We start from the raw sequence: 21,448 nt of genomic DNA on the forward strand, positions 1-21,448 counted from the left end.
AAAGTAGAGAACTTGATGAGGTAACTGTACCTGCTCCCTTATTGGAAAGTAGTTCATCACAGAAATCTGTTCCTGTGACTACTACACCAATTAGTGAGGAAGCTAATAATGATGATCATGTAACTTCAGATCAAGTTACTATCGAATCTCGTAGGTAAACCAGAGTGAGATCCGCACCAGAGTGGTACGGTAATCCTGTTCTGGAAGTCATGTTACTAGACCATGACGAACTTGTGAACTATGAGGAAGCGATGATGAGCCCAGATTCCGCGAAATGGTTTGAGGCCATGAAATCTGAGATATGATCCATGTATGAGAACAAAGTATGGACTTTGATGGATTTGCCCGATAATCGGCAAGCCATAGAAAATAAATGGATCTTCAAGAGAAAGACGGACGCTGATAGTAGTGTTACTATCTACAAAGCTAGAATAGTTGCAAAAGATTTTCGACAAAGTTCAAGGTGTTGACTACGATGAGATTTTCTCACTCGTATCGATGCTTAAAAGTTTGTCCAAATCATGTTAGCAATTGCCGCATTTTATGAAATCTGGCAAATGGATAACAAAACTGCAATCCTTAATGGATTTCTTAAAGTAAGAGTTGTATATGATGCAACCAGAAGGTTTTGTCAATCCTAAAGGTGCTAACAAAATAAGCAAGCTCCAGCGATCCATCTATGGACTGGTGCAAGCATCTATGAGTTGGAATATACGCTTTGATAAGTTGATCAAAGCATATAGTTTTATACAGACTTACGGTGAAGCCTGTATTTACAAGAAAGTGAGTGGGAGCACTAAAGCATTTCTGATAAGTATATGTGAATGACATATTGTTGATCGGAAATAATGTAGAATTATTCTGCAAAGCATAAAGGAGTGTTTGAAAGGAATTTTTCAAAGAAAGACCTCGGTGAAGCTGCTTACATATTGAGCATCAAGATCTATAGAGATAGATCAAGACGCTTGATAAGTTTTTTTCAATGAGTACATACCTTGACAAGATTTTGAAGTAGTTCAAAATGGAACAGTCAAAGAAAGAGTTCCTGCCTGTGTTACAAGGTGTGAAATTGAGTAAGACTCAAAGCCCGACCACGGCAGAAGATAGAAAGAGAATGAAAGTCATTCCCTATGCCTCAACCATAGGTTTTATAAAGTATGCCATGCTGTGTACCAGATCTATTGTATACCCTACCACTAAGTTTGGCAAGGGAGTACAATAGTGATCTAGGAGTAGATCACTGGACAACGGTCAAAATTATCCTTAGTGGAATAAGGATATGTTTCTCGATTATGGAAGTGACAAAAGGTTCATCGTAAAGGGTTACGTCGATGCAAGTTTTGACACTAATCTAGATGAATCTAAGTCTCAATGTAGATACATATTGAAAGTGGGAGCAATTAGCTAGAGTAGCTCCGTGCAGAGCATTGTTGACATAAATATTTGCAAAATACTTACGGATCTGAATATAACAGACCCGGTGACTAAAATTATCTCACAAGCAAAACATGATCACACCTTAGTACCCTTTGGGTGTTGGTCACATATCGATGTGGACTATGGGTGTTAATCACATGGTGATGTGAACTATTGCTGTTAAATCATATGGCGATGCGAACTAGATTATTGACTCTAGTGCAAGTGGGAGACTGAAGGAAATATGCCCTAGAGGCAATAATAAAGTTATTATTTATTTCCTTATTTCATGATAAATGTTTATTATTCATGCTAGAATTGTATTAACCGGAAACATAATACATGTGTGAATACATAGACAAACAGAGTGTCACTAGTATGCCTCTACTTGACTAGCTCGTTAATCGAAGATGGTTATGTTTCCTAACCATAAACAAAAGAGTTGTTATTTGATTAACGGGATCACATCATTAGGAGAATGATGTGATTGACATGACCCATTCCATTAGCTTAGCACCCGATCGTTTAGTATGTTGCTATTGCTTTCTTCATGACTTATACATGTTCCTATGACTATGAGATTATGCAACTCCCGTTTGCCGGAGGAACACTTTGTGTGCTACCAAACGTCACAACGTAACTGGGTGATTATAAAGGAGCTCTACAGGTGTCTCCAAAGGTACATGTTGGGTTGGCGTATTTCGAGATTAGGATTTGTCACTCCGATTGTCGGAGAGGTATCTCTGGGCCCTCTCAGTAATGCACATAACATAAAGCCTTGCAAGCATTGCAACTAATGAGTTAGTTGTGAGATGATGTATTACGGAACGAGTAAAGAGACTTGCCGGTAACGAGATTGAACTAGGTATAGGATACCGACGATCGAATCTCGGGCAAGTAACATACCGATGACAAAGGGAACAACGTATGTTGTTATGCGGTCTGACCGATAAAAGATCTTCGTAGAATATGTAGGAGCCAATATGGGCATCCAGGTCCCGCTATTGGTTATTGACCGAAGACGTGTCTCGGTCATGTCTACATTGTTCTCGAACCGTAGGGTCCGCACACTTAAGGTTTCGATGACAGTTATATTATGAGTTTATGAGTTTTGATGTACTGAAGGAGTTCGGAGTCCCGGATGAGATCGGGGACATGATGAGGAGTCTCGAAATGGTTGAGACGTAAAGATCAATATATTGGACGACTATATTCGGACATCGGAAAGGTTCCGAGTGATTCGGGTATTTTTCGGAGTACCGGAGAGTTACGGGAATACGTATTGGGCCTTATTGGGCCATACGGGAAAGAAGAAAAAGGGCCTCAAGGGTGGCCGCACCCCTCCCCTTGGTCTGGTCCGAATTGGACTAGGGAAGGGGGGCGCCCCCTTCCTTCCTTCTCCTTTTCCCTTGCTCTTTTCCTATTCCATATGGGAGGTGGAATCCTACTAGGACTAGGGAGTCCTAGTAGGACTCCACACTTGGCGCGCCCCCTCCTAGGGCCGGCCTCCTCCTCCCTTGCTCCTTTATATACGGGGGCAGGGGGCACCCCATAGACACACAAGTTGATCCACGTGATCATATTCTTAGTCGTGTGCGGCGCCCCCTGCCACCATAGTCCTCGATAATATTGTAGCGGTGCTTAGGCGAAGCCCTGCGACAGTAGTACATCAAGATCGTCACCACGCTGTCGTGCTGACAGAACTCTTCCCCGACACTTTGCTGGATTGGAGTCCAGGGATCGTCATCGAGCTGAACGTGTGCTAGAACTCGGAGGTGCCGTAGTTTCGATGCTTGATCGGTCGGGCCGTGGAGACGTACGACTACATCAACCAAACGCTTCCGTTGTCGATCTACAAGGGTACGTAGATCACACTCTCCCCTCTCGTTGCTATGCATCATCATGATCTTGCGTGTGCGTACGAAAATTTTGAAATTACTATGTTCCCCAACACCTGGGCTCAAGACACAAGTTCTTCGAGTGCCGCGACCCTATAACTTGCTACTCTTGCAAGCGGCCTGGCCATCTTGAGCGTGGCTGCCCTGAGCGCCCGAAGAGCAATCTTGCCGCGAGCCGCGCGCCTTTGCCCGCCCCGCCTCCGCCTCCATCCGCTGCTACTGTGGTGCCCTCTCTGCCGCCACCGCCTCCGTCCGCTCCTCCATCTCCCCCGTGTCCTGTTGGGAGCCGTGCTGCTGCACCCGTGCTGCCCATGGACTACGTCCCGGGCGAGGCGGTGCGGAGGCCGGCCAAATCTAGCTGCACGGTCATCAGCACTCCGGCGATGGAGGCGGAGGCCCATCGCCTGCGCTCGTCAGCGATCATTCTGACAGCGGTTGGGCAATGCTCCGGCATCACCGCCGACATGGTGGCGCTCGCGGTCGAGCGGGACTTCCGCTTCCCCTGAAGTGACATCGCCGTGGCGCCGTTCTTCCCCGACGACTTCCTCCTCACCATGTTCCAGCCTGCCTAGAGGGATCTGGCTCTCGAGCAGAGGGGCATCGAGGTGGTTGGCGTGCAGTTCAAGTTCTGGCCATGGCTGCCTCCCCCCGGCAGCAGCCGCTTCTGGTGGTACTACTGCCGCATGGCCATCGAGAGGCTGCCGCTCAACTCATGGGACTGGGACAGCGTCAAGGAGATCATCGGCAAGGACTGCGATCTTGACCTCATCGAGCGGCAGTCCACCACCAAGGCCAACTGTTCTGCCCTCTTCGCCTGGCTATGGACATGGCACCCGGACAAGATCCCGCGTGCATCTGACTTCAACGTGCTGCAGCGTCCCGACATCGCTCGCCCCAGGGAGTTCTTGCCCGAGGGCATGCCTGCGGGCAAGGAGGGCCCGTTCTTCTCGGTTCTGATCCACCTGGATGTGGTGAAGGATTACACGCCCATCTCACTGGACGCCTCGCTGGTGCTCGGCGGGCGAAGGGAGTGGCCGCGCACCTACCGGTTCAAGGGTAAGTGGCGCTTCGGGGCGCGCGATGGAGATGACAGGGCGCGGTCGGTCCGGTCCAGTTTGGCTCGGTTCGGGAGCCGTCAGAGTGACGACGAGGAAGGTGACGGTGGCAGCAGCCACCGTCGCGGCAAGTGGGGCGGTGTACACAAGCGATTCTTCTAGAGCATGCGCGAGCAAGAGATGTGCAGAGACACTTCGAGCAGAGACCCCCGAGCCTCGCCACCACAGGCGGCATGCTAACCTTCATGGCGGCAATGCGCCGATGGGTTCGGGCGCTCCGGCTGTGCGGCAATGGCGTGGGAGCCTGCCGGCGGCCAGCGTGTCCATCACTCCTGCACTTGAAGTGGTCCGAGTTGATTAGAGGGAGCCAGAGAGGGAGCAGCCCGACAGGCATGAGGTGGCTAAGGCCGTCAGCGATGCCATGAGCACGACTGCTGAAGGGGAACATGTGGGGCTGCCTAAGGCCATGCAGCTCGAGGAGATCCTGCCGACTGAGCTGCCTCCTGCTGATCTTGCGGCCAGGGCGCTAACTTTTGGCCACGGAAAGCGGCGGACTTGCGATGAGGACCTTTTCAACACCAGCACTGCCACTTTTGGGATGACGCAGCTGTACTGGCCTCCTCGGTAGCGGTCCCTATTTTGCTTCAGCCCAAGCACTGTCTGGCCACAGCCGGATGTAGAGGCCCTGACAGCGGCTGCTATTGGACCTTACTTTGTTGCCGCCCCCGACAATTGCGCGCCGCCCTTCGTTCCAACAGCGCCCGACAGCTTTGCTTTGCTCCCACTACCGCCATCCTTTGCTGATGGCCCACAACTGGGCATGGCGTTTGGACCAAGCTTCGGTATCAGTACTTCCCAACCCATGGGGGAGGGGCTGCCGCTCAGCGAGATGATGGGATGGTTCGCCTCTGGGCCCGACGTGCTGTTTGGGCCAGGGGTCCAGTGCACCCCCACTCTTTCCAGCCCGGGCTTCGATTCTGCCCAACAAGATATGAGTGTTGGGCCTTGGGTCTGTCTGACCCAGTCGGTGGAGGAACAACGCGCTAGACGCGCCCTGGCGGAGGCAAACTTGACCGGCCCAGGCCCGGTGACGGCTATCACGGCACGAGTGGCAGAGCTTCACATCGACGAGCAGCATGCTTTTGTCAGCAAGATCGCTACACTGCTTTCGTGTTTTGGGCTCCCCTCCCGCTGCGACCTCCAGCTCACAGAGGCGTTCGCTGCGCCAACGCCTTCTTGGAGCAGGGAAAGAAACCCCGTCAGAGCGCTCAAACTTCTCCACCTCTAGGCGCACTCAAGCTGCAATCTGCGTCAAGCTCGGCATCATCAAGAAGGCTGAGGAGTTCTCTGATGACACCATGTTGTCTTATGTGTTTTTCCGTGCCCCAATGCCGCCGGAGAATGTGGCAAAGTTAGCAGAGATTGCCGGGCTATCCTCGCTGGCGCAACTCCATCTTCCTGATGAGGAACTGCAGGCCATCCTCGAGGAACTCTCTCTGAGGGCTGCCTGAAGCGCGTGCCGCTTCCCCCGGTAGTACTAGAGTTCCTATGATTAGTGCCTACTGTGTTGTCTGTCTCTACCCCCCTTTGTGCGCCCCTTGGCTGCCTTTGTACCGCTCGCATTTGCTCTTTGTTGGTGCGCCCTTTGGCTGCCCGGTGTCTGTCACCTGAACCCGGCTCTCAGTAGCCGTCGAACCATCAATGTACCCTCGGTTGTTATGTTTGTTTTCCATGAATGATCAACTATCTCTCTTGAATTGGAATGTTAGGGGGCTAAACGATTCCGCGCGACGCGCGACGGTCCGCGCATTGATTGACCAGTCTGCAAGTTTAATTATCTACTTGCAGGAATCCAAGCTTGCGGCCTGCTCGGCGGCGGACCAGACAGAGATCCTGGGGCCGAGGTTCGATATGCATGCTGCTCTTAATGCCAACGGCACCAGAGGAGGGATTCTTCTAGGTTGGAGGTCAGATCGTTTCACTGCGACCGCGATCGAGGCACGCGAGTTCTCCATTACGGCCTGCTTCTCGCCCGTGGATGGAGGGGATCAGTGGTCTTTGACTACTGTTTATGGGCCACATGATGAGCCCAGGAAGCCGTCATTTCTTGCGGAACTTGCGCAGATTCATAACGCAATTCGGGGACCTTGGCTGCTAATAGGCGATTTCAACCTGATCAAAGACCCGCAGGACAAAAACAATAATCGGATCTGCCGGCGTTGGATGAACCATTTCCGCCGCACCCTTAACAGATCAAGCCTGCATGAAATCCCCCCAATTGGTTGCAAATACACATGGAGTAACGAGCAGCAAGTGCCCACCCTTGTTTGTCTAGATCATGCCTTCTGTAACATGGAGTGGGAGCTGCTCTTCTCAGCCGCCAAGCTCCTGCCACTTGCCTCTGCCATCTCCGACCATTGTCCGCTGATGTTGGTGAATGAGGGGATCATCGCCACCAACCGTCGGTTCCGCTATGAGAGCTATTGGTAGTTCATCACGAGTTTTAGCGAGGTAGTGCAGCTAGCATGGGCAGAAGGAACTGGTGGCAGATGCCCAATTTCGCGCTTGAATTTGAAGCTTTGGCGCACTAGTAGAGCACTGAGAAACTGGAGCAGAACACACATCGGGGACCTGCAAAAATAGCTGGCCATTGCAAATGAGCTAATTCTGCAGCTTGAGATAGTGCAAGAGTCCCGCCAGCTAACGTTCGCAGAGCATGAACTGCGGCATACACTAAAATCCAGAGCGATGGGCTTGGCGGTCCTGCTTAAGATCAAGCGCCGTCAACGGAGCCGTGTGCTTTGGCTCAAGGCCGGAGATGCCAATACAAAATTCTTCCAATGGAAAGCGAATGCTCGGCATAAGCGGAACATGGTCCACAGGGCGCGGTGTCCTCTGCCGAAGGAATGTTGCAGCTAGCCCATGGCTATTTCACTGATGTCTTTGGGACGACCCAAACGACCACAACCACTTTTAATTGGGACGAGCTGGACCTCGATCAGATTGATATGAATGACATTGAAGGGGAATTCACCCTCGAAGAGGTCAAGGCTGCAATTAATGACACACCTGCAGATAAGGCGCCCGGCCCGGGTGGCTTTTCAGGTGGTTTTTTCAGGACATGTTGGGAGATAATTAAGCTTGACCTGCTCGCGGCACTCAACCAGCTGTATCACATGGACAACACTGGTCTAGCTAGGATCAAAAAAGCTCGGATTGTCCTTTTGCCTAAGAAACTAGGTGCAGATAGACTGCAGGACTTCCGGCCGATCTCTCTTGTACACAACCTGATCAAAATATTCACTAAGATCTTAGCCAGAAGACTTGCGCCAAAGCTGAGTCAGCTTGTTGACCCATGCCAGGCTGCATTCATCAAGTACCGCAGCATCCAGGAGAATTTCTTATACGTCCAGAACACCGCAAGGTTCTTCCACAAAAGCAAGAAAGTGACTGTCTTGCTAAAGCTCGATATCGCTAAAGCATTTGACTCGGTGTCTTGGACCTATCTGTTGGATATGCCAGAGCAAGGGAATTTAGCGTTAGGTGGAGGGAGTGGATTGCCATGCTCCTTCGAACCTCTTCATCGAGTGTCTTAGTCAACGGAGCCTTATCAGAGTCAATTTTGCATCGGCAAGGACTGAGGCAGGGTGATCCCATCTCGCCATTCCTTTTTGTGCTTGCCATGGACCCTTTGCAGCAAATCATGAACCTAGCCACCGAACGAGGCCTCCTTTCTAAGCTACCCGGGCGCCGTCCGGTGATGCGCTGCTCCTTCTACGCCGATGATGTTGTCCTGTTTCTGAAGCCGTCGGTGCTGGACGCTAATATGATAAAGCTGCTGCTCACATTCTTCGGGCATGTCACTGGCCTGCACACGAACATTTCCAAGAGCTCGGCCATGCCCATCCGATGCGGAAACCTAGACCTACAACAGCTACTGCAGCCGCTTGGGGTGTCGGTGAAGCACTTTCCGTGCACATACCTTGGCATGCCGCTCTCCTTACGAGCTCTCAGAAAAGTGGACCTTGAGCCTTGTTGCTGAAATTTGGTGACAAAACTGCTTGCTGGAAGGGCGGCACGATGGCCAAGAGTGGAAGACTAGTGCTACTAAAATCAACGTTGATCTCCCTTGTTGTCTACTTAATGACTGTGCACAAGCTGCCCGCGTGGATCCGGAAACGGGTTGTCAAGCTCTACACGGCGTGGTTGTGGAGCAGTGAGACATCGTGCAATGGAGGCAAATGCAGAGTCAGTTAGGCACTACTGGCACGACCGAAGCATTTGGGGGGCCTGGGTGTCTTTGACCTATAGAGATTCGGGCGGGCGCTTCACCTACGATGGCTATGGATGTCCTGGCGACAGCCGGAGAGGCCTTGGGTCGGTCTAGGCTTGCCTTGCGACGACTCTGACAGGACGCTATTCTCCATGGCGACATCGATCACAGTAAATGATGGCAGACTAGCCAGCTTTTGGCATGACCGATGGCTACAAGGCCTCTGTCCAAAGATAGTTGCTCCAAACCTGTTCAGGATCTCCATCAGAAAGAATCGCTCGGTTCGGGAAGCATTGCATGAGGATAAATGGATGTTAGATCTAGCGCACGGCCTAACGGCACAGATGGAGGGTGAGTTGACACGACTAGCCGGTTTGCTTGACTCAGTGCTACTGGTTGATGATGCTGCTGATAAGATTGTATGGAGGTTCAAGTTTAGCCAAGAATACACTGCCAAATTAGCTTATCAACTCCAGTTCCTGGGATCGGTGCATCCAAATGCGAATGCGCTGATCTGGAAGGGTTGGGCGCCTACTAAGTGTCGTTTCTTCCTCTGGACGACAGCTCTGAGCCGTATCCTAACAGCCGACTTGCTCCTTCGCCGCGGCTGGGAAAATAACTATTTCTGCGCGCTATGCGAGCACAAGCTGGAAACGGCCTTTCACCTGCTGGTCGAGTGCCCATGGGCGAAGCAGAGCTGGGAGAGATTGGCGGGGCTTGCCAACATGCCGTCACTGCAGCCTACGGGCTGGGCACATGTAACTAGCATCAACGAGTGGATGCTCACCTGCTGCACGAATGCCGGACCAACAAAACGCAAAGGGGCACTGTCTCTGGTGCACCTAGTCTCGTGGGAGCTATGGGGCGAACGTAACAGACGCATTTTTCAGGATAAAAGGCTGGATGTACGCTCATTTCTACAGCGCGTGAAGGAAGAGATCATTCTTTGGAATATGGCAGGAGTTGGGATCCCTTTCGACCCAGGTTGAGGGGTTTCCTCGTGTAATCTTTTTCCTTTTGGCATCTCTCCTTCAGATGCTTTGCCCCTTGGCCTCCCTTGTACTGGTGTTTTCCCTCTGATCAATGAATTTGGTAGATCAACTACCAACATTCAAAAAAATAGTAGCTCCGAAGCCATGCATGCCTCCCATGCCGCCCATGGTAGCTCCGAAGCCACCCATGCCTCCCATGCCACCCATGCCACTCATGCCGCCCACTCCACCCATGCCTCCCATAGTAGCTCACATGCCTCCCATGGCCACGGCTCTTTTTTGGACCAAGACCTCTTCACGGGCAAGATTGGCTACTCCTTTTACTTCTCATCGAGGGTAGATGTGTCCATGAAGAACAAGTACTTCTCCCATTCCAACAATCTAGTTCGCTCCTCCATGGCCAATTTCTTCTCCTCCAATGCCACCTTCCTCTCCTCGACCGCCACCCTCCTCTCCTTAGCCGACGCATCTTGGTTCCTTGCCATCTTCCTCACCCTCATTTGTTTCCTTTCTTGCGTTCACAATAGCTTTCATATCATTTTTAGCTCATCATCTCCTTTCATCTTCTTCTTTTCTTTTCCTTCTTTCTTGCATCCATTTGGTCTTTTTGGCTTGGAGTATGCAACTGAGTTTGGTGTAGGGCTTCTCTTGCCGTCATCACTTGATGCCTCCTCCTCATCATCATCCAAATCAATAGTTCCCTTGTGTTTGTTGCTCTCCTCATTGACACCATCACGGGGTTTCCATTTATCATCATCCTTCAACACATCATAGCAATGAGGCAAGGTAAATGATCTCCCTTTCTTGGTCTTCTTCTCTTCTCCTTTAAATAAGTTTCGTGCAATAGTGAACTAAAAACAAAAGAAGAAGTTAGCACTTGAAACACCAAGAAGAAGCATGAACATGGAAGAATCATGAAAGAAATGGAACTTACCCTATCTCTATCATTAGTGCCACTTGGGTTTAACGTGTCAACTGCCTTAACTGTGGCCGCCCACCTTTGATAATCTTTGTTGATTGTCGACCACCGGAACGAAGAGGTCTTTCCGTGCGGTCAATTCCACTTTTGTTGTGTAAATCAAAGTGCTCCTTCATCCAGATCCAATATGCATATCTACTTTGATCCCCTCCAATGGTGGCATCCCTAGACACTTGCAACCATGTATTGCATAGCAAGATGTCTTCGTCCATGGTGTAGTTGCCCGCTCTTCCTTTCGGTGCATCGACGATACCTTCACCATCCTCATCCACCTCAAACTCATGATCATCGAGATGCACATCATTGGTTTGAGACCAATGAGAATTATTGGAGCCAACACCCATAGTTGACATATATGTCTCATCGTTGAAACTACAAAGTATATACAACAAAGCAAATAAGCTATCCATATGTATGCATTCAAAAAGCAACAACAACAAAAAGTGGGAGAAATTTTACCTTGTGGGAATTTCATCGAACACCTTGTGGGCATCGGCCACCGGCGCAACAAGCAAGCTCGCCGGCGCTTCGGTCGCCGCCGCATCCATTGCACGCCCTGCAAGCTTCTTCTTCGGCCGCCTAGAGGAGCCGTCCGCTGCCTTGTTCTTCTTCCCGGACACCTTGCCCGCCTTCGCCCGCGCCGCATTTGGGAGCTTCGAGGGAGGGGCACGTGGCTTCTCGACGGGCGTCGGCGCGACGCCACCCGCCGCCGAGGTCGTTCGTGGCGCCATGCAAAGCCTGCGCGCGAGACCGGTGCTTGGAGGAGCACCGACGGAGGCGAAGCCAAAGCTCCCCGCATTAGGATTTGCGCCGGCGGAGGTGGCGAAGGGGTCGCGGGTGTAGGAAGGGGTGAGGGGGGTGTCGGCGCGGCCGTCCATCGGGCGAATTTGCCGGCGACGGCGCGGCCGAAGAGGGTGCGGCGTGGGCGCTCGAGTGTGCAGCATGCGGGAGCGGGCACACGAAATGAGCGGCATGCGATGTCGTTTCACCCCGCGCGCTGAACCACTTATGGTGCGCGCGTCTTTTTTTCGCCTCTGCTGGAGCGCCCGGAGCGGCTGCGCACGCAAAAAACAGAATTTTTCCAGCGCGCGGCTGTTGGAGATGCTCTTATGTTGCTCTGTCAATAGCCAAGCATATTTGTAGATAGATAAAGGAGTATTCTTCTACCTTGGAATGGATTTCCTGATGTTAATGGACTAGAACAATGGAAACCATGTGTGTGTTTTATTTTTTTGTAGTACTAGAAAGGTTAGAACTTTCTTTTTGCATGGCTTCAGTAGCAACATCATAAGGCTATGAGAAATAGTTAATCGATTTACAATCACACAATTTGATAACATCTTAATGGATTGATGATCATTTAGAAGCATAGTCCATGGGTTTTATCATTGTTATCGTTCTCTGTAGTCATTCCTTCAAATATTATGGGGAAAATCATGATGTTTGTTATACATATTTTGGATTGATAAAATATTGCAGTTTCGGCTGCCTGCTGATACAAAGTATAGGACGATTTTGCGGTCATTTCGCCGCAATATGGGTCATGTCAGATGATATTGAATGGATTTTGTAGTTCTCTACCTAGGTTGTAACAGATCATGAACGTATTTTGTCTCAAATGAGCATATATAGAAATAGTTTTGAAATGTGGGAAGGGTAGTTTTAGCATATTTTGAATTTGAGAATAGATACATATTAGTAAGCACTCCCAAAGAAAGCATAATTTATGTTTAGATTATGCAAATACTTTGTAATCAACAAATAATGAAAAGCAAGTGAATGTATGTTTTACCTGAATTGTAGTTCAGATAAGTTGCATGCACACCTTCTTCAGTGTATAAAACAACACATAAGTAGTAATAATACTCCATGATAAATGAACTAACAAATCAGACATCCCGATTACATGAATGTATTGTCTTATCCTTGAAGAACTCTGGAAGTGTGAGGTAGAAGGTGTTCTTCAATACATGCTCATGGGTGCACAAACCTTTGATGTTGTTGCGGTTTAGGCACTATGAATGTAACGAGTGGAGTCAGTAGAAAACAAGCAGTCGAAAGCAATTTGAATGAGATTAAGTGATATAGATGGAAATTTACATCATTCCAGCCTGTAGATTCAAATCCATTTGGGTTTTGTAGGGTACGACGAGCGGGGTCGCCACTAGCAGACGAGCACAGGCAGTGCATTTATTGGCTGGCGATCGTTGGCGGCGAGGACTTGCGGTGACTGGCGCCGATGACATAGGGAGATGTCACGGCGGATTGATTTGAGAATTTGATTGGGAAGAAAAAGGATCATGCAAAGAAGATTACGGAGGAGGAAGCTGATGCGACTACAACGGAGGGTCTGCGGTTCAAGTGGAAATAAATGTGAGAACATCATTTGAGGGCGTGAACCGGAAATTAGCCCCCCCCCCCGCGTCGCCTCCTCTGGCGACTCAAGGGAAACCCTACTCGTGCCGCCGCCGGCCCCCTCCCCACCCCTTCCCCTGCTTCGCCGCCGCCGGAGGGAACGCAGGCGAAGCCGCGCGTGACCCAGGGAAGGTGGCGGCGGGGCTCTCTTCGTCGTCTCTGTCCCCGCGCTGGTGCCGCAGCCGCCAGGTGGTACAAGATCTGCGCCACTCCGGGGCGGCAGCCTCTCGTCCCGGCGGGAGGGCCGCACGACAAAGGGCGTCGGTGGCCGTGCTGCTCGGCGGAAGTTGCCCTGTGGCGGGCGGCAGGGTCAGATCTAGGACCTCGAGGTACGGTGCCCTGCGCGAGTTTGTGGGAGGGCTGAGGGCTCTCCACGGCCATGGGGGCACGGTGCCGGCCGCCCGTGCTCCGGTGGCGCTGCCCAGGGCGCGTGCTGGCGTTGTCCTATGGCTCGCGTTGGTGGTCCGGGCGAGGCAAGCTTGGCGGCGGGGATGGTCTGGCTGGTGGTGGTCGGGGTGTGATGGTCAGGATATGGCATGGCTGGATCTCCGCTCCGGTCTGTGCTGGTGCCCGAGGTGAGCGGTGGCGTCACCCGAGGTACCTTTTTGGTTGGTCCGGCGGGGACGCTCGTTGACGAGTTGCAGGAGGTGGTAAGGTCTCGTGCTGCTATGCTTTTCCAGACTGGGCGGCCGGCGTCTGCGGTGAGGTTAGAGGTGCGATGCTTCAGGCGAAAGCCTGGTGTTGGACTTGTGTCGACAGCGATGACGGTGACGCCTTTGGGCGCCATTTTTTTCCTTCTTGGAGGAGTCATTGTGAAGCTCCCGCAGCTCATCCTTACAATGTGCTCCGGGCGAAAGCCTAAGATCTACTGTTGGATCGGACTACAACGATGTCCTCGATGTCGTTACCCCCTTGGGGGCGAAGTCTTGGAGCCATTGATCCACTGTTGGTCGTTTCTCGTCTTGGCTCGAGCACGATTGGTCAGGCTGGGGATGTGGGGTATCTGGTGGTGGTGGTGGAAGCAAACTATGGTGATGGCTACTGCCTTGGTCATCCTGGTGCTAACTATTGACCTCTCTTTTGGGGGCTCGTGGCGTCGATGAAGTCTCGAAGTACGGTGCCCTTCGGCGACGCATGAGGTTTGGTTGCCTCGCATAGTATTCTGGTTCTCTCTAATTGTGGTGGTGGCCGTGGTGTGGCTCAGAGGAGGTGCACGGCTGTCTTGGCGAAACATTGCCCTTCGACACGGTCTGTGGCCCTCTCTATCGCGTCATGGCTCGGCAGTGGGAAGCCCTTCGATGGCGGTTGCGACTCTCCTAGCTCTTCAAGGTGCAGAGTGATCGCAGTGCAGCAGGCAACTTCTTTTCTACATCTTCTCGGTGTTGATTCTCCCTTCGACTGATTCAACAATGCTAGTTTCCCGTTTCTTCTCGGTCTGCTTAGTGGTGTTGGGTGCTAAGTTCTTGGTGCTGGCTAATTGTCATAGCTTGTTTCTGGTTCTTCTCTCTTGTTCCTTATTCTTTACTAGAAGAACGCCCGTGCGTTGCAACGGGGCCACATTAACTTTAAGAGTTCAATATTACGACATTGGCGACTTTTTTTACCATCAAATCTTCACACACACACAGAACCACACTCTCACTCCCTCTTCCTCACTCTCTATCCCCGTCTCCCTCTCGCTCTAACACACACACATATCCATCTTATTGGGTACGGGACCATAATCCATCTATTTCACACATACACGCTAGTGCATAACAATATGAATTATGTGTATTATATTTGCCACAAGAATTGAGGGAATTAATTTCATGTAAATCGACCAGTCACAACTCCAAGAATACGCGGACGAGGCGGTTCGGGTCGGCGTCGGCGCCGTCCAGCGCGGGCCACGGGCCCACTTCCAAGTGCACGTGCAATGCACGTCTTCACAAATATTATAATCAGATATGAGAAATCACATGCATAGAAAAGACATTCTGATAGCAATCCAAATACCATACTCAATTGAATACCTAACCTGGACAATACTCTTATTTCTATGCGCCAGAAAAAAATGGAATAGCAAAGCTAAGTATGCCTACATACGCTCAGATTATATATAAGAATCTTGGGTGAACAATTGCAACAAAGCACTAAGCAGCGATAAATTTAAATAAAAAATCCATTAACTATGCAGGCAGCAGGCTTGTTACAACATAGAAAGATAGGAAAATGTCACCTCCAGTAATGTAGCGCAAAGGAGTGGAACGAAGCATGAATGAGCGGTTGCCTGTTCTTCTCCATGTACATGGATCAGCAGTAGAGGCCAAGTATATAAGTACTTGACCGAACTCCACTCTTCGTGTACGGAGAGCCATGTCACCTTCTCGCCGCTGCAGCATGGGAGGACGGCTGGTTCACGTGACCCTCTAGCTGGGGGATCCATGGTGGCTGACCGTCGAGCTCGAGGCAGCGAAGTTGAGGGCAGTAGTGGCGAGATCCATGCCAGCCAACCGGGCGAAGTGGAGGTCGTCGGGGAGGGACACATCGGCAAGATCCCGTCACCACGCGACCTGAAGAGCAACAGTGATCTCCACAAGCTGTAGGCCGACGGCGTGCTCCATCCCCTGCGATGGGGTGACCATGGCGGTGGCCACAGCTCCTCATGCTCGCCTCGATCTCGGCGACACACCCTGAGTGTAGGAGGCAGCAACGACCTCGACGAAATCATGACCTCCATCCCGAAACGCAATCATGTCGCTCTAAATAAATGGATTCAATCATGTGACTCTAATTACTTCGGATTGTTATGTGCACACTAAGCGGGGTGCAGTTAGGAAAGAAAATGTTTTCTAATTAAAGTGATTGAGTGATTTAAAGTAAGGTTAATTAATTTAGATTTGATTTTTAGTGATTGTTAGTAAAGTATGACGCGTCTTTAAAATCTTTTATTTGTTTCCTTAAAATCTATTATTTGCTTCCTAAAGAAATTTGCAATAATGGAAGGTATCGGTTGATTTGGATAAGTTAGTAAATTTAGATCCGTGATTGCGTGCATGTTTGGAAAGTGCTGATTTGCAAGGAAAGAGCTGAGGGGTAAATAAACCGGTGAATAAGAAACCAACATCGAAAAAAATCTACGACGGTTAACCTACGAAAAAAAACCGGACGAAAGTGGTGGGACGAAAAAAACCTGAAAGCGAGACTACCAACTGCTCCATTAGGAGTAGAGATTGTGTGTGTTGGGTGCTACTTGTTGTAGCCGTTGTGTTGTATCTCAGTCCCACTTATGATAATGAAAATGGTTTAGGCCGGCGTAAGCCCGCCGTAGCACCGTCGAAAAAAAACCGGAAATTAGGAATGTAAGCATGAAATTGCAAAACTAGATGTGTTAAGTTTGTCGGTACAAAACATAGACGTGGACGTACATTTCGTAATGGTTGGTTTTACGCCAAAAAAGGAGAATGCAAGCGAGGGAATGAGAAGAACGCAAGTTTGAGCATACATGATTTGACAGTAGAAACATAAACTAGAATAGAAAAGAAAGTAAAGGCAAGTTTCGAAAAATGTAACTTCATAGAAGAATTTTTTTTGAACACTCATAGAAGAATATATAATATTAGGATTAAGAAGAGACGATGACGACAATTATCTCGCAGAAGAATCGTTGCATTTGGAAGGATGAAATCATAATCGTGTTTGCAAGGAAAATATCAAAATTAAGGATGAACAGAACAAAAAATGCACGTTGGCCATGCAAGGATGTGGTGTAAACAGTGAATAGTTAGCAACAGAAAAGATTGTGTCCCATGAATTAGGAATTCATAAGGACATGTATGGGGGACAAAAGAATGCAGAGTGATGAATTAAGAACCTAAACAGGAAGATAGGTGGGCGGATGTATCACGAATAACGTGACTGAATGATTGAAAGAAGAATACAGATGACCCGAATATGAAGAGCATGAAAAACTCACAGAGTGACGGGTGTACCAACGAAGAAGTTGATGAACAGTACCAATGCAAAAAATATAAATGAACAATGATAATGAATGTGAAGACGATTGAACGGGACGACCGGTTGAAGGAGGAGGAAGGAAAGACGTACAAGAACAATTGCGTGATGTAGTAGCACAAGGTGGACATGTATATTATGACGTGTTCACACGCTTCCCAATTTTTCATCTACTCCTTATGTTTCAAAATGTAAGACAAAAGCAATTTCCCTATCGAATCGAGTTTTCGGATCACATCGCAGATCACGACGGCGCACTTATGTACCCTTGTGAATCCCTCAGTGCATTATTCTACTTCAAAACAAATCGATCTCTTGTAGGTTTGGGACAAAGGGACGCCTCCAGATCCCTCCCGATCCCCTCCGTCTCCAGATCCCTTATGATCTCCTCCGCCTCCCCTTCCCTCTGCCTCCCCTCCCGCCGCCGCCGGATCCCAGCTGGGCAAAGCCCGTGTGGGGGGATGATGGCGGCGGCAGGGCGTCCCTCCGTCGCCATTTGGAGGCTTGGTTGTGACGGTGGACCTTGAGTGGGCGTCTCGGGATGACATGTGTGTGGCCCTGGCGTCGGTCACGCAGCAATGTGACCTCATCTATCTTTCGTTGTGCTCATCGTCAGTTCAAAGGGATTTGGTGGTGGGTGTTGCCTCGCGGTGGCTTCCCGGCGACGGATCAAGTGGAGGGGAGATGGTGGCCTAGCTGCTGAAGTGGGTGAGGATGCCACCATCGTCAGTGGCGCCCGTGGGTGTCGTTTTCCTAGTTGGAGGCGATGATGGGGACGTCCCTTCCTCCATTGTTTCCGGGGGAAACCTCAGATCTGGAGGAGGCTACCATTGACGGCGGCGCCCGTGGGTGTCATAGCCCTCGTTGGAGGCGCTGAGGGGCCTCCTGGATCGGATGATGACGACGTCTTCTTCGTCGCTCCCGTGGGGGCATCATCTTTGGAGACATTCATTGGCTGGACGGACATGTGGACGGCTTGATGGTTGGGCGTCGGTAGGTGGTGGAGCGGTGCTTCATCCTACACATCGATGGCGGCGGATGGCGGCGGCGTGGCGCAGTGAAGACTCGGCGTCCGATGGGTGACGATGGACTCGTGCAGGAGGAAGACGTTGTCTGGCGTCGTGATGGCATCGATGGCAGAGAGGCCTAGCAAGGTAGACGCGTCAGTATCTGATCTGAGGATGGATCGATGGACGAAGGAGGTGACGGCCCTTGCAGTGTGCGCATGTGGTGCCCACTGAAAGTGTCGGACCGGTGTGTAACCCAATCCAGGTATTGTGGCTTGGATGTGTCATTTGGCATTAGATGTTAGGTGTTGACGTGATGTCTATTTGATATTAGGCTCAAACATTCAGCATCCTTCATCATGGGGATAGGAGTAGCGACATGTGTTGCTAAGATGATGGGTTCTGATGTATTACCTTGTAAGAGCTTTATGAATAATTAATAAAATGAATGCATGCATCACCCACTCGAGAGGTCAGGGATACATCCTTCTTGTAAAAAAAGAGTTGGGACAAGGAGCAAACCGGGCTTGTCTCTGACTTAGCAGTAGCGGAGTAGTAGCAGGCACGACTAGGAAGACGCGGCACGGCCTCGATCGAGCGTGGGCACGCATCACTTGGGCATGGACCAAGAATTCGTCATCGTACTCTAGGAGCCTCCTGAGGCGTCCATCCAGCTCCAGCTGCCGCCTGCCAGGATACTCCGTCGATCGATCTATCCACTGCATAGCACTAGTAGGAGTACTACTATTCTTTGGCTCCAAGAGCTTATCTGACGTGACGTGTTGGACCAAGCTGCTAAGGCGGAGCACCAATACGTGGGTCGCGTTGCCTACCTGTGTGCCCTCCCGCGCCTCTGCTGGTTCTCGCCCCTACCCGTGTGCACCAGCACGGCTGCACGTACGGCCGGCTGTTTTCACCCAGCCGCGTACCGTGAGCTGGGCTGCCAAACAGCCGCCGCCGCCTTCCTGCTCTGGTCGCCGTGAAAATCATACTCGGGCTCGGTTCACCATGCGATGCGTGTCCCCTCGAACTACTCTACTGATCGGACGCCGATGGATCCAGCTGTGTGCATTAACGAGCAGAGATCCGTGTTCGCGGTTGCCAACACGCATCGCTTGCCTTGCCTTGCATGCGGTGCAGTCCAGGATTGATTTCACACCTTTGTTTCCCCCTTAATCAAAACCTTCCATAAACCCGCAGCCGCGACCGCCACGCGGTTTCCAGTCGAGTCCAGTCCCCCTCCTTCGACAGCAAGCAGCCCCACCCGACCCGACCCTCCCCCCGCCGCCCTCTGCTCTATATAACGCCCTCCGCCGCCGACCCTCCCCGCTCTCTCCCACCCTCATCACCTCCTCGCACGCCACGTCCCTATCCTTCCCCTTCCTCTGCCACAAGCAAGCAGAGAGAAACCCCAAGCCAGCAGGGAGAAACAACGCCGGCGACCACACACAGCCGTACAAGGTGCGTCGCCGTCTTCCCGGTCTCCGGCCCGGTTTGTTTGGAATGTACTACCAATGTGCATCAATTATAACTGACAGCGTGGCACGGACGGTTTTCATGGTGTCGCAGATTGATTCGCACGCGCGCCGCGAGGAGCAGGAGCGGCCGATGATGAGCGACGGCCGGGTCCACCCGGCGGCCACCAGCTCCGACTTCTCCGGCGAGTACGCCTACTCCTCCTCCGACCCCTCCTCCAGCCCGCTCTACAGCTTCCACTTCGAGAAGCCCATCCCGCCGCCTCCCCCGCATCCCCAAAAGCCGCCGGGGCCGCTGCCCGGCACGTACGTGGTGCAGGTGCCCAAGGACAAGGTCTTCCGCGTGCCGCCGCCGGAGAACGCGCGCCTCTTCCAGCACTACACGCGCCGCGCCAAGCGCCGCGCCGGCTGCTCCTACCTCCGCGCCTGCCTCTATGCCGTCATCATCGTCCTCTCCCTCGCCGTCCTCCTCGCCGCCGCCGTCGGGGCCGTCTACCTCGCGTTCAAGCCCAGGCAGCCGGCCTACTCCGTCGTGTCCCTCGCGGTATCCGGCCTCGCCGGCGTCGGCAACGCCTCGGCCCCCAGCGCGCTCTCGCCGGGGTTCGCCGCGACCGTCCGCGCCGACAACAGCGCCAACGCCAAGGTCGGCGTGCACTACGACGGCGCCGGGAGCCGCGTCGCCGTGTCGTACGAGGGCGTGCGCCTGGCGGACGGCGCGTGGCCGGCCTTCTACCAGGCGCCGGGCAACGTCACGGTGTTCGTGGCGAGGGCCAAGGGCGCCGGGATACGGTTCGCGGAGCGCGAGCGCGGGCAGATGGCCGCGGCGGAGCGGCTCCGGTCGGTGCCGTTCGACGTGGACATCACGGTGCCCGTGCGGCTGCAGCTCGGCGGGGTGAGGACGTGGGCCGTGCCGGTGACGGTGCGCTGCGCCATGGCGGTGGACCGGCTCGCCGCCAGCGCCAAGGTGGTGTCCAGGTCGTGCGACGTCAAGGTGCCGTTCCTCTTCTGGAGGAACTGACGCCGCCGATGCAAGACAAAAATGGCTACCGGCTGATTAGGAGAGCGGTTCTTGCAGGTGGCGGCAAAGGATTCGTGCTGCTTCCGTGATGTTTTTTCTCCCCATTAATTTGTATGTTGGTTTGATCGAGCAATGTTAATTCTTTTGTCCGTCGAGATCATGTTCTGCCGCGAAATTGTGCTGCGGTTAAGATGTTCACGAGGTGCAACCTCTCTTCTCCTGAAAGACTGAAAGAAAATGGTGTTGGTGCATTGGTACCTTTTGTGTTGCTGCTGACGGAAAAAATAAACCTAGTAGGAGTATAAGTTTTGTCATATGGTTTTCAGTAAAAACTATACATTTTAATTTGGAACATTAGCAACTACATATCGTTCGCAAACTTGGATGTACTCCACTTTACAATTGGTCATTTACGCTTTTGCAATCAATTCGAACTATGAAGGCTCACACACAAGTCCCATGACAAAGTTGAACATTCAGCACCAAGGCAACACGCATGCTTATTAGTCCGGGGGAAGTAACTCAAAATTCTGTGTAGACATGAACATACTCAGCTCGTGCATGCACTAAATGTTCAGACTAACACCGACTGAACAAATCAGCTCGTACATATGTTCAGACTTGCAGGTCAGATATGTGCAGTTCAAGCACTTCTGAAGAATCGTTCAGATCCATTTCGAAAGCAGTTTCGAATGCACATTAGTGTGTATGCCAAATTAAATCAGCACTTCAGCACAACAATCTTTGACAATATGTAGTTCGATGACGATGATTAGGATAGAGCCTGTTCTTCTGCTGTTATCTTTGTCGTCTGGTCAATGCTGAAAAGAATGTTGTGAGCTCCCAGCGGCTAAGTGTAGTGCCTCTCACGTCTTGGCCGGCTGAACGTGAAAACCATATCAGAGAAATTGTCAGAATCTGATC

General features: G+C 51.4%; 1 protein-coding gene across 1 annotated transcript; it reads left to right on the forward strand.

Annotated features, from left to right (window-relative positions):
• Positions 1–19,377: 19,377 nt before the first annotated feature.
• On the forward strand, positions 19,378–20,679 carry LOC119272213 (NDR1/HIN1-like protein 13). Its single transcript, XM_037553750.1, has 2 exons — positions 19,378–19,492; positions 19,601–20,679. The coding sequence occupies exon 2, from the start codon at positions 19,640–19,642 to the stop codon at positions 20,522–20,524; it is 885 nt and encodes a 294-aa protein (XP_037409647.1). The 5' UTR covers positions 19,378–19,492; positions 19,601–19,639; the 3' UTR covers positions 20,525–20,679.
• The last annotated feature ends 769 nt before the right edge of the window (positions 20,680–21,448 follow it).

This window comes from Triticum dicoccoides, chromosome 3A (assembly GCF_002162155.2).
Source record: "Triticum dicoccoides isolate Atlit2015 ecotype Zavitan chromosome 3A, WEW_v2.0, whole genome shotgun sequence".
Taxonomy (NCBI): domain Eukaryota; kingdom Viridiplantae; phylum Streptophyta; class Magnoliopsida; order Poales; family Poaceae; genus Triticum; species Triticum dicoccoides.

Coding starts and splice junctions, on each gene's coding strand:
- LOC119272213 (XM_037553750.1), top strand. CDS start 19,640: ATGATGAGCGACGGCCGGGTCCACCCGGCGGCCACCAGCTCCGACTTC.